At 45.0% G+C, this 13,873-nt stretch overlaps 1 protein-coding gene across 4 annotated transcripts in view; it reads left to right on the forward strand.

Moving 5' to 3' along the window:
- EP300 (E1A binding protein p300) overlaps window positions 1-13,873 on the forward strand; it is a 466,384-nt gene that overhangs the window by 388,139 nt on the left and 64,372 nt on the right. For all 4 annotated transcript variants that reach the window (XM_029590455.1, XM_029590457.1, XM_029590456.1 and 1 more), the window contains exons 22-23: window positions 1,358-1,435; window positions 12,403-12,470. In XM_029590455.1, the coding sequence (XP_029446315.1) occupies window positions 1,358-1,435; window positions 12,403-12,470 (146 nt within the window). The remainder of the gene's footprint in view (window positions 1-1,357; window positions 1,436-12,402; window positions 12,471-13,873) is intronic.

Consider the following 13,873-nt stretch of genomic DNA (forward strand, 5'->3'; position numbering starts at 1 on the left):
ACTCATTTGCTCTCTTGCATGCTCAAAAATACCCTCTCGCTTGTTCGCTTTTTCTCACATGCTCAGTCGTACACACATGCTCATTCACTCCCATCTGCGCAATCACACACAGATTCATACGCTCTCACACACGCAATCATACACACACATTCCTATGCTCTCTCTGAATTGCATAATCATATACACATGCTCATGTGCGCTCTGTTCACTCATACACACATGCTCATATACTCTCTCATATGTTCAATCATATATACTCTCATATGCTCTGTCACTTGATGACGCATACCCATATGCTCATTTGGTCTCTCTCTCATGTGCAATCATACACATACACACGCTTTTTATTTTCATCTCTGGAAGCAAAGGGGCAGCAACCTCTTCCTTTAGTCCTTAGAGCCCACCAGACGACCTATTTCTTCTAACCTCCAGATTTACTGCTCCTACCTCCCTGTGGGGGAGAGGGTGGAGTATGGGAAGGGAGGTCAGTGATTCTTGTGCCCTCTGGGGGGGGGGGGGGGGTGTGTGAGGAAGGGAGGTCTTACAGGCCTTACTGTTGCTCACTGCTGGGGCAGGGGGAGGAGGGAAGGCTGATGAGGCCCCGCGGGCTGAGATGCTTTTCACTGCCAGAGCTGGGCGAGGAAGAAAGAAGCCAATGCTTTCGCGGGCCTATGGGCCATGTGAATTTTCTGCCAAGGCTGGGTGAGAAAGCAGCCAATGCGTTCCGTGACTCCTGCAGGCCAGTCTGCTCTTTATCTCTGGTGCAGGAAGGAGGAGAAGGAGCCTGAGAGCAGTGCTTTTTGCGTCCCCATGGGCCGTGCCAATATTCACTCCCGGGGCGGGAAAAGGGAGATAGATGGTGACGTTTTGTTTGTTTGTTTTGTTTTTTTTTGCAGCCCCGCAGGCCGCTATGCTTCTTATTGCTGGTGCAGGGAGAGGAAATAGACAAATGCTTCTCGTGCAATGGTGCCTATGGCCAAGGCCACATCAGCCTCAGCTCTGATATAAACTAATAAATATTATTGGTAAATGTGCTTTTAGAAACATAGGGAGCTGAGAGAGAAGTAACTAATATACTTTAAAGTCTGCAAGGAGAGACAGAAAGATGTTGACGCTAGGAAATTGCTGCTTCATTTCAAATTATCACCCCCTCCAAAAATACCAAAAAAATCCAGATATTCCCTCCTTCCAGTTTTACTCCTTCCCCCACATCCTTTTCTGGCAAACGAACTTTCACACCAGGTGACGGGGAGGAGGAACTATTTGAATGTAACTTCACCAAAATCCATGGTGGAGCTCATGGGTAAAGACAGAATTGTTAATCCTTCTGCCTGCCTTTTTTCTTTCTGCCTTTTAGGTTTGTTGAATGTATTGAGTGTGGTCGCAAGATGCACCAGATCTGTGTGCTGCATAATGACATCATCTGGCCTTTGGGGTAAGCAATACATATATGCCTCCCACTCTATATCCTAACATTGCAGCACTGCCTGCTTTTCACATCTGAGTAGCTGTTCAGGTGTCAAACTGACAACACTGGAAGTGAAGTCCTTCATTCATAATACAGCTAGAGGACAGGCAGCAGAAATATTGTTATCCCATACTATTCTCTGCCAGCCTCCTGTACAGAACCTACATTGCCATTTGTGCCCCGAGGGAAAGAGGAGTTTGGTTTCCTTGCTCTTTAACAGGTGAATAATCAAAGGAGTTACTCATGTAAATATAACATACTATCGTAGCAATTTTCAAAAACCATTTACGTGTCTAAAGTGCACTTACGGGAGTAAATCCTATGGGCAATTCAATGGCATGTATTGCAGCAATTTTCAAAAGCCCACTTACACAGGCAAAGTGCATTTACAAATGTAAAACCCATTTTAAGTGAGTAAATGCTTTTGAAAATCAGACCCTAAATCCTTTATCTCCTTAAAAATGCTAATTAATGTCAAGTATTATGATGTGACCTGGCCTACCGATTCACTTTGTGTTCATCGAAAGAGCTTTAAAGTTCCAATTACTCTTGGTTGCTGCCTGCCTGGGCAGAGTTTCAACTGGTGACTTATAGGTGAAATAAATTAACTTTTTCAAAGAATACAGCTGTTGAAAAAGTATTCACAAATGTGGGTCTTGTTGAATACAGTTTGAAATATTTATAGAAATTCAGCAAAGTGCTTTAATTTTTCAAAAAATGTGATTATTTTAGATTGGGTACAGTTAGGAAATTCAGATGAAAGTCCACTATATAATGAAAAACTGACCTGTTACAAATTAATTTTATGTATAAACGTTTTTATTGGCTTTTATCCAAACAGAACACATAATAGTGCACATAAATGGAGGGAGTGCTGTTATCTGATATACTCCCCTGCAAAACCACAGAAAGCCCAGTTAGAAGTTTTCCCCCCACGCCCCTTCCCCTATTTTCCTCCCATCCCCCCAACCACCCCCTGCAAGCATCACTTCGTTTCAAAGAATCAACAGGTCGTAGCGTCCATCAGAGTAGTTCAAACCCCATGGTAGGATACAGTCATATGAGCTTCAGTCATTAAGAATGCAACTTCTGGCATGGTGTGGAAGAGCCTGTATGTACGAGTCCCATGTTGATAAGAATCGCTGCCGGTGCCGTAGTGAACTATTCGAAAGTAGATGATCCATGGTCATCATTGAGTGAAAGGAGTTCCGCCAAGTCCAAAAAGATGGTGGGTCTTCACGTCTCCAACCTGATAGCTTCCCTACAAGACAGGCTTTCTGGATCAATAAACGTGTACCATGATCTCGAATTCGCAGTGGGGGAATACAACCAAATAGGAGCCACAGCGGGGTCACTGGAATGGAAACATGTAAAATGTACGCTAGATACCCAGCCACACAGCTCTAGAAAAGTTTTGCAGTAGGACAAAACCAGAAGGCATGCGCCAGGGTGCCCAACGCTGTCTTAATCTCCCGCACAATGCAGTGGGAGAGATAGTCAGGCAATGTACTATCTGTGCCGAAATATATGCCCTCCCCAAAAATTTGTATTGTAATTCACAGTAATACATGTTATACGAGAGCCTGGCCACTCGAGTATAGCAAACATGAAGTATCGAGGGAGTGACTACAAAATCCCCATAACTAGTCCAGCGATCAGCCAAAACAGTATATTTCCACCCGCCCCACCGCTTTCAGACCCTTATAATATATGGATAGCGAGGGGGTCTGTTCTCTGGCTAACCCCAGTATCTTATCTAGCTTCTGAAAGGAGAATTGTTGTATAAATGACGCGGGCAGAGAGTGAAGGTAATGGGTAATCTGCAGATACGAAAAGGCAGATGACAGCCCCAGGCCATAGTATTCCCAGAGTTCAGAAAAGGATAACTGTTTCCCCTCCTTAGTAATTAATTGTCCCCAATTGGGTGATAGCTTTATCCGCCCACATCTTAAAGGCAGAAGACTGTGTACCTGGGGAGAAGTCTTCGTTACCAGCAATGGGCAGTAAATAAGCGCACACCCTGGGTAATTGCAGGTGTTTAGTCAACTTGACCCACACTTGTCTGATCGGTTGTATAACTACCAAGAGTGCTAAAAAGGGCGGGAGCTTAGTCGCCTCCACCTGGAGGACATATTTTACATCTATCGGAGCGGTCGAGGCACTATCTGCCACTAAATTAGTATAGAAGGATTTACCCAATAACCAATCCCTGGCTATCCGCAAATTACTGGCCAAATTATACACCGCTAAATACGGGACTCCCAACCCTCCCGCTCCCTACCTTTTCCTGCAGCCAAGAGAGGTATGCGTGCCTTCCCCCTCTCCATAAAAACTTCCGTAAGTGACAATCTGCTGAGGACAAGTCTTTCGCCTTAATCTGGAGAGGTAAATTTTGGAAAAGGTATAGCCATTTAGGGAGGATGATCATTTTTATAAATTCACTCGACCACTTAAGGACAAGGGTAAGTTTTTCCATGTGGTAAGGGTGTCCAACGTATACTTTAGCAAGCGTGGGACGTTGTATTGATATATCAAACTGGGGTCTTTGGGGTTTTCTCCGGTAACGAAAAGAATCACCTGCCCATTGCCATGGGAAGGTGTCTAACCATCGGTCTTTAAGAGCATCGGGAAAGCCCAACGCTGAGGATTTACCTTCATTCAACCGAAACCTGGAGAAAACCCCAAAGGTCCAAAATAATTGCAGTAGGGGTGAAAGAGAGGTGTAGGGGTCTGTGAGAAACACTAGGAGGTTGTCTGCAAAGGCAGCACATTTAAAGACCTCTGATTGGAAGTGTATGCCCCTAATCACCAATTCGCTTGTATGGATGATAGCAAGGGTTCCATCTGTAAAATGAACAGTAAGGGAGATAAAGGGCATCCCTGCCGTGTTCCCCTTCTGATATTGAAAGATTTAGACCATTCCTGATTGGTAATAATAATTGCCTGGGGGTTGTGGTACAACAACCGTAGTGCTTGATAAAAAAAAGAAAACCATCAAAGCCCATCTGCCTCAGGATGTAAAATAAGTAGTTCCATTCTATACGATCAAAGGCTTTTTCAGCATCAAAGCTTAATAGCCAAATATGGGGTCTTTGTATGTTGGCACATCTCCATGGCCACGAGTAACCGGCGGATATTTGAAAGGGCGTAGCGATGCTACACAAACCCAACTTGGTTACTGCCTATCAAGGAAGGAAGAAACTGCGCTAAACGATCGGCCATAATCTTTGCTAAGAGTTTTTGGTTGAAATTGAGCAGTGAAATCGGATGATATGATTCAGGTAACGAATGATCTTTACCCTCTTTAGAAATAAGGGATATGTGGGCAAGATTCATATTCAGAGGATAGCTGCCGGTGTTAATGAGGTCCGTGAATAACAGAGACAGTGGGGTGGCCACCCTGTCCACAAGACATTTATAGAATTCAGCCAAAAATCCATCCAGTCCTGGGGCTTTGTCGTTTAGAGTGATAGATAGCTAGTTTAATTTCCGCAGGCGAGATGGGGGCGTTAAGAGCCGCCTTTTGAGCATCTGTAAGGCGGGGGATATTTAAGGGGGCGCAGAATTGGGCACACGCCTTCTCTGGCATATAAAGCTTGGTGTAATGTTCCCGAAACAGACGTAATATGGACTTGGTGTTAATCTCCACTTGACCAGTCTGATTCTGTAACCCCTGAAATATAACGAGTAGCATAGGCAGATTTAATCATGTGGGACATCAGCTTGCCTGCCTTGTTACTATATTGATATAGTTTTAATTGATAATATAACAGGCTTTTCTTAGCCCGCTGATGAAGTAATGTGTTTAATGTAAATTGTATAGATAAGTAATTATCCTGTGCACTCTTCATGTTAGCTTGAATCAGTTGGTTCTTAGCTTTGTGCAGCTGAGTGCTTAGCTGCAAAATACGCTGGTATAAAATCTTCCGCCGATGTGCTGTATACGCGATTATTTCCCCACGAAGGACTGCCTTGGCCATATACATTACAAAATAGGTTGATCCTGATGCTCTTGGTTTAGGGTGTCAGTCAGACCACCTCTCCTCTATTGCCGATTGCTGAAAGCGCTTGTCCTCCGCTAGATAGTAAGGGAACTTCCAAATCCTGCCCGTATTAGAAGACTGCACTAATTGCAGATCCACCTAGACCGGTGCATGATCAGAGACAATGTCTTCGATACCAGCCGCGAGCACACATGGGAATGCATGACTGCTAGTGAGAACGTAGCCTATTCGGGAGTATGTAGCATGGGCCCAAGAGAGATGAGTGAATTCTCTCTCCCCAGTGTGTAGTGTGTGCTTCGTATCCACCAGATGGAGAGTGTTTTCCAAAAAGGTTAGGCCTCTACCCATCCCAGTCTCCTTACAACGGGGCTGGGAAGTATCCAGTTGAGGATCTCTGATAGTATTAAAGTCACCCCCCACTATAATTGCCTCAGCCATATAGGGGAGCAGATGTTGGTATAAGATCCGGAAAAACCCAGAGTGGTAGGTATTAGGGGCATAGAGATTACACAGAACCACATTTCTGTTACAGCTATGTCACCAAAATAATAAAGTGGCCCTCTAGGTCTTTAATCTCTTTCTGGACTCTGATGGGCAGGTGTTTATTGAGCAGAATAGCCACCCCAACCGACCTAGTGGTAGCAGATGCATAATGTACACTTCCCACCCATGTTTTACACAATTTGACATGCTCTGAATCAGGTGAGTTTCCTGTAAATAATGTCAGCAGACTTCTGTTTTAATAAGCTCAATATCTTGGATCGCTTAACCGGGAACTGAATCCCACACACGTTCCAGGAGAGGATACGGGTTTGCATACTAGAAATCCCAGAAACTCGGAGACTGTTTCTGCAGAAAATACACACAGGTCCAGGTAGAGACCCTCCCAGCAGAGGCCCCCACCTGGAGAATATTCTGCCATGGATCGTTAGGTCCCATGCGGCTACGACTCCCACTGATAAACTCATGTATATCCAAATAGGATACTTGCACCCACCCCTGTGCCCTCCCCCATCCACCTTCCCCTTCTCTCTGTCTCCCTCCCACCACAACCTTCCTCTCCCCCAACCCTTATTTCCCCTAACCCAATTTCCATCCATTCCTGGAGTCTCAAATCGGAGATCACCTCTGCTTTCAACCCCCCCAGCCCCATCCGCCATTCCTTTTGGTAAGGAGGAAGCTCACCTTATAACCGGGCGGTGGTCATTCGCCAGGATTACAAAGCGACGCATTTAGGGCCGCCCTGGACTAAGCTCAATAATACAATAAATGGGCTGGGAGCTGCACACCTCTCAGCTCCAAATCCACCAGCTTCCACTGCACATCTATAATGTACCGCGTCCAGTAAGGTAAAACCAATATTGGCATAATTCCTGAGTAGCCCCTTTCCCTCTAAAATTCATTGTTTACCCCACATTAAACAACATCACAACAGACTACTTCTTTAAGCAGCAGAAAAAAAAACAATCTCAGAATTTGCAGCCAGATGTAGTAGCCCCCTATATCACTTGAGAAAAAAACAACAGCACAGGAGCCCATCCCCATAAGTTTCAGGGTCGGAAGCTTAATATCTAGCTCATGCGATATCGTCTAGTTGCAATCATAAAAAAGGATTGTCACCGATCCAATAGTACATGAAGGAAAAAAATTGTCAGCCGCCGCTAGTTACGGGCCGGATTCCCACAATAGGCAAGTGAAGAAAAGGTATAAAACTTATTTTAAAAAAACTAAGAAAATTCAACGATACTAACAATAGGCTTTTCATCTCAGACCAACCAGCCAGTCTGTTTATCCGGGTTTCGGGCCACATCACCAGAGAGGCCTAGTAATTGGCTATCTATGTTGCTAGCATGCGAGTCTTGAGTTTGAAGGCCCTTGCAGAGAAAAAAAAAACTACCTCCGCGCAAATAGGCAGCACCACCGCCTGTGTCCACTCACGGCCGAAAATGCAGGCACTGAACAGATGAACAAAGGTACGGTCAGGGAAGTTCAATAGCCCTGACAATAATCCTTTATTGATTTGAAGGCTCTCCAAAACACGTGTAGAGAGAGAAACAAAAACGTAAGTTCAAGCCGCGACTCGTTTGAGGCGCATAGCTGTGAGAAAAAAAAAATGCTGAGGCATTGGTTTACCTGCTGCACTGCTCGGCGCCGCCAGTGATGTGCGGGCCTCTGCTAATTTAGCGAGGAAAATCAAGTTTTGTAAAAAAAAAAAAAAAAAGCAGAAGTTGCCATCATGACAAACGTAGCGCTGCCACCTGACCTCGCTATCAGTCTGGCTTCCCCGACTCCAAGCGGCTGTGTTCCTGCACAAAGTTGCGGGCTTCTTCGGCCATTTCCAGCTATCTTGTGCCTGCTGCAGTAGTCACTCTTAGTCGGGCTGGGGAGATCAAAGTCGTGCGAACGCCCATAGTAATTAACTGTGAACAATGGGGAGCCATCACCTGTCTCTGCGCCAACACACCAGCCAAGAAATCTTGAAAAATTAAAATTCGTTGATTCTCGTAAGAGAGTGCGGCCAGACCGGAGAGCTCTTAGGATCTCGATTTTATGGGCATAATTAAGTTTCGCAATAACCACCCGGGGTCTCACTTGATTGACCTTTTTGGGGCCTAATCTGTGTGCCCTCTCCACCCACATGGGCCCAAAGTTGTTTGTAAGGCCCAGTTCCTCTCACAGCCAATTTTCCAGGGTTGTTGGCAATTGTCTTTAATGGATTTTGGAAGTCCAATAAAAAGGAGGTTGGACCTACGTGATGGGTTTTCTAGATCCTCAAGATGAGCTGCTTCTTTAGCGAGTGAGGTCCGGAGATCCGTGATGTCAGTTTGGGCCGTATGGAGGCCATCTTGAACATCAGATATTCTTTGCTCCGCTTCCGTGAATCGAGCCTCAAATCCATTTAAAGTACATGAAAGCTCTGATAGTTTCTCAGCAATATTTTTCAGCTCTGACCCCAACGCTTCTATAATCGCCTCCTTAATGTTAGTAATAGCTATCGGGTCCTGTATTGCTGCAGATGGGTCCGCCATGGGCGGAGAGGATGGATCTAGGCCTCAAGTTTTGTCTCGCTCTTTTTCTCGGTCCTTTCTCACCACTCAGGTTGCCATCCTCGCCAAATCTGCGTAGCTAAATATAATTAGAGATGTGCGATGTGTTGAGAAACTCCTCCAGCTGGTATTAGCCGCCGGGGATGGGACTGGATGCAGAGGCTAGGCGCCGAGATCCGTATCCCTCACTGCGTCATGTGATCTCCACAAATTATTTTTATTTATTGTTTATAAATGTACAAAAATCTAACAAGATCACTCTTGACAAAGAAAACAGGTAATTTGTTAACACCACTATTTAAGACAAATTCAAAATGAAATCATGTAATCATACTCATACCAATTTCAGTCCTCAATATAAGAGGAGAATCAAGTAACAATCCAAAGAAAGTATCTACTAATGTACGAAGAAAGGCTTTCTAGATAATTAGGTGACAATAGCTATAAATCATTTAAGGAACATTATTCACGAGTATATACGGCTAGGTGTTATCAGAGAGATTAACAGAGGGAGTTTTCCCAATCAAAAATTGACAACTGAGGAGGGTCAAAAAATATATAAGAATTATTTTGATATTTCACCAAGCATTTGCAGGGAAATTTGAGAAAAAATGTTGCACTAGGGGTCTCATAAGCAGAAACTGTTTGCGCCTCCTTTGTGTTTGTCTAGAAACATCAGGGTATATGTTCACTTTCAGCTGCATTAAAGTTTCTGACCTATGTCTAAAAACAGTCTCATCAGCCAGAGAACCAGTGTAACAATAAGCGTCACAGGAGTTGCTATCTCAGAGTCCGATGTTTCAATCAAAGCAAATATATCCAACGGTGGTATTTCAACAGGTTGTAACTCTTGCATATCACCCCTCTGTGTTTCAGGCTCCCTTTTATAAGGTGGTAAGTAATAAATTTTTGAAGTTGGAGGAATTGAATTTTCTGGTACTTTCAAAATTTGTCAAGTACCTTTTGAACATATCTCTTGGGGAGACTAATGGGACCTTAGGGAAATTTATGATTCTCAAATTTTTATTTCTTACAATGTTTTCTAAATTTTCCACCTTTAGTGCCAAATTAGTATTATCTTTTTAGCCAACACTAACTGGCGGGCCGATACAGTAAAGCGCGGCCGCAGTTACCTGGGTTCTAACCCGCTGTGTACTCACAATTTGGCTGCATAAGTCTAACCCGCGATTCACTATCTGTTTTTACCGATCCTTACCGCTCCTTTTACTCGACGCGTAACCCTTTCCGCCCGCGGCGTGTATGTATGTAAACAATCTGAATAGCTATTCCCTCCCATACAGTTACGTGCGCCCCGACTATCTCCTTTTTAACCTATCTTGCTGCATCTTTTATCTGCTAATTTACCGCCTACCCTTACCCCTGCGTTAGAGGCAGGGGTAAGGGTAGGCGGCAAACTTTCCCCCAGCCCCCGCTCACCTGCCCTGGCCGCGTCCATGGGTGCCGGTCTCCGGGACAGCCCCAGTCCTTTCTCCCCTCCTCCTGAAGCAAGGCGCAGGGCGAAAAGCGACTCGACATGCTATTAAATTATTGGGAATAAAGTGTAACAAAAGTTAACTTACTTTTTCTTACAGTCCTCTCTGCCCTCCTCCGGAGGCGTGCACCACGGCTCCCCTGCCTCCCTGGGGCAGCCGGCGGCAAAAGATGGATGAACGCATGCCCGTAGTGCAATTTTGGCGCTCAAGCCAGCAAAGGCGCATGAACGGGCGTGTGTGTCGTCACGGCGTTCGTCCATACGCTTTTGGTGCCTTGAGCGCTGTATAGCGCCTATACAGTAAAATGGATTGTGCTTCATGGATGCGCGTTGGACGCGGCTTGCATTTGCATGCCATTTAAATACAGTATCAAGCGGTATGTGTTTCAAACTGTGCGTGCGGCAAACGTGGGTGCGCCCGGCACTAATGCACCTCTTTCTACCGCACCTTACTGTATCGGCCCGTGTGTTTGTTGCAGAGTTTGTTTGTACCCTAAGTGAAGATATCTGCTGTGTCCCAATTCAGTAGTTGTATTTCCCAATACTATAACTTTCTATTCAAGCTCCTTAGCATTTTGAACAATAGGGGCCAATTGTTATGCAATAGAACTACGGAACTCTGCAATAGCGTCCCAAATTGAATCAAGAGATATCTCACCGGGTCTCTCTAGAGGAGGCATGGCTGGAATCATCAATAAATCGGATATTACCTCCCGGTCTCCTCTCTCTTGATAACTCCCTTCTCAGTCTCGTGTATTTCCTCCGCTCGGCTGTCCTTGCATAGTCATCGGACCAACAGCTACAGGAAGCACCCCGCTGTACCCCGCCGAGATCGCCACTCCTACCACCTGGTTCAGTGGCATCTCGACAGCCACCTGGGGGTTCCTTGCCAACTGCAGGGTTTCTGGGCGGCATTCCTCATGCCGGGCTCAACAGTGACAGAGAGCCAGGGAGAGAGGGGAGCTCAGATTCCCCTCCCCCTCTCTCCAGTGGCTGGGTTCCTGGCAAAGGGCTACTGCGGATGACGTGGAAGTCATTGGTCCAGTTGGAGAATGCCCTGGTGGAGCCATGGGGTAGGATGCCATCCTGAGCTTCCTCTTTCGGCCCATCAAGAAACAAAAATGAAAATGCAGCGCCTCCGAGCCGTTTTTACACGGATATAGAGGAGCAAATTGGTGTATCAAGAGAGAGCTTCCATGCCGAACACCTAACAGTCAGCCATCTTGAATCCCCTCCACAAATTATTTTTAAATGAGGGTTACCCTTCATGGTCTTTTGGAGGCCAGCTACACGTGCTCCAGTGATATGTTATAGTGGTCGGCGTACATAGTGTTGTATAAGACAAACTGCATGTCTGCTTGTTGTCTACCCCAAAGAGCTTTCAGTCCCAAGGTATCATAGTGAGTTTAAGCGATTTGAAAAAAGTTGTATAGTTAGTGATAGTGGTGGGATTTTTTTTAACCAGCAGTTTCCTCTTCATTTGGGCTTCCAGCTCAGTGGGATTGGCTTGTGTTAGAGCTAAAGTGCTTTGAGCCTTCATTCACAGCTACCCACGTTTTATATCCCTTCTCTCAATTCTGCTCAGCCATTGCATCGATAGTCCTTGGCCAGAGGCCATGGATTAGTTTCCTCTCTCTCAGCTAATGTGGACCTTGAGTCTGACCACTAGGTGTCGCTGTTAAAAGATGGCTGAGACTCCTTCCTCCTAGGAGCTATGAACACTGCTTTCACAGCATCTCCAGCTGACCCTGATCTCTCATTTTGTGGTGCACAGCACTGGCCTGAGGTGGGATTTTTAACATGCATCTCCATATTTCAAAGATTTAGTCTGTTAAATTGCACTGCCATTTCTAATTTAGTAGTGTGCAAGAGAATCTGAAATACAAGCAAGCCTGTTGTCCTCCTGTGCAAAATGTTGTAGTGATAACAGTAGCAAATGGTAAATTACAAAATCTTTGCATTAAGATGCATCGAATTCCCAGAATACACTGTTTTTACCACTTTTCTTGGTAAACAATTCCTAGCATCACCTGTCTGAGAAAATGGATTTATTTTTAATTGAATTTTTTGACTGCAGTGTATTCTGCAAAGTCCAGCCAGACCTTGTTAGATTAAATTGTACTATGTGTAGTTGTTTGCTGTTGAATGCTTAACCTATTAAACCCCTGATGCATTATTTGGCCATTGTGCAGTGTAACTTAGAATCAGTTTATTTGTTTTTGGATAGATGATGCACTAAACAGGCCCACAGTTTTATTCATTTGGACCTTTTTCCCTCCTGATGAGCTTTGTTCCATCATTACCCAGGCCATCAATTGATTTAAGTCCTGTATATCATCTTCAGTTCTGTAACGTTAGCCACTCTAAAATTTTGTTTTCTTTTCTTATCAGCTTTGTCTGTGATGGCTGCCTGAAGAAAGCTGGTCGAACCAGGAAAGAGAACAAATTTTCAGCGAAACGTAAGTTTCTATTGCACTATGTGGCAATCCAGTGGAAACAAAGTATCCAAGCTTTGTTGCTAGTTCTCTAAAGATCTGCATGGTGAATAGTCTACTGATGAGCCAGATGACCTACATCTTGTACTATCCTGGAAGAGCTTTCAAGTTGTGGAGTGACCATTGGTTACTAGTTGCCTTGATTCTCTCTGCTGTTACACTTAGAAGTACTGCCTTAAGTCACTTTTCCATTTTTTTGTCTCCCCATGATCTTATTTGTGTTAGGCATAGCTTATGTTTAATTTTATTTTTGAAACACAATATAGGGCAGCAAAAAAACATTCTATGTCCATAAACATAATTCAAAAAAGTGTTTAATACAATTGATCCAGATGTATCCAGAGATCCAAACTGGATAATGCAAAATGGATAAGCACGTCTGAAGGCAAACTGCTCGTGAATTGATGTGCTGTCTTTTTTTGGAAGAGAGTAATGAATGCTTCATTGGATGCCAAATAGATGATTTCCTAGCGTGTAGCCAGATGGACTCAGGACCAGTGGGTTATGTGCTCTTCTGCTAGCAGATGGGAGACTGAGTCAGATTTCAAAGCTGACTTCACCCTAGTAGACATACCCCTGCAGTAACCTCAACTCTTCAGTATCTCTCCGTCTCCTAGCAGATGCAGACACTAATCCCACATACTAGAATAGTGTTAAGAATTACAGCAAAGAAGAAAAGAAACAAAATTTTACCTTAAAGAAGGTCAAGTCCTACTCTCCTGCAGTGAAACCTAAGGGGTCCTTCCCCCAGTTGAGAATTCCTGAGGTGATTCCGATATCCCTCAGAGTTGTGCCTTGATCCGGTAGTGGTTGAAAGGCAGCAGAAGCACATTCGAGCGCGGCGGTGAAGGCAGAGCCCTCTTCCCCTCCCCACCCCCCCCGCAGCTGGAGACCGTCCCAGCACACGATTGGTAAGCACCGAGACCAGGTAAGCTGAAAACCTTAAATGCAGGTTTCCGGCCTCTGAGGCTGATTGCTGTACCGATTCTGTTTTTCTTCCGGAGAGGTAGAAAGGGAGCACAGACGGGTTGAGCAGCCCTGGTTGGGCTAGGCCCCGTCCTGGTGCAAGGGTCCATGTGGAGACCCTCGGGGGAGCCTGCGCCATCTTCCCTTCTCGACCGGCGGTACGCGCGGGGCAACCGATGCGCCTAACTTGTGTATGCCCAATACAGATGCGCACAACTGAGCACACCGCGCGCATTGAAGCTCATTACCTGTGCACCTAGACATAGAGGCTATGGCACCGGCGTCCAAGAAGGCCAGAAGGCACTCTCTTTGCACAGCCTTACTTATTTATTTATTTAATGAGTTTTATATACAGTCATTTGGTAAAGCCATCACAACGGTTTACAAAAGCTCAAAATGTT

Source organism: Rhinatrema bivittatum, chromosome 2, assembly GCF_901001135.1.
Source record: "Rhinatrema bivittatum chromosome 2, aRhiBiv1.1, whole genome shotgun sequence".
Lineage (NCBI taxonomy): Eukaryota > Metazoa > Chordata > Amphibia > Gymnophiona > Rhinatrematidae > Rhinatrema > Rhinatrema bivittatum.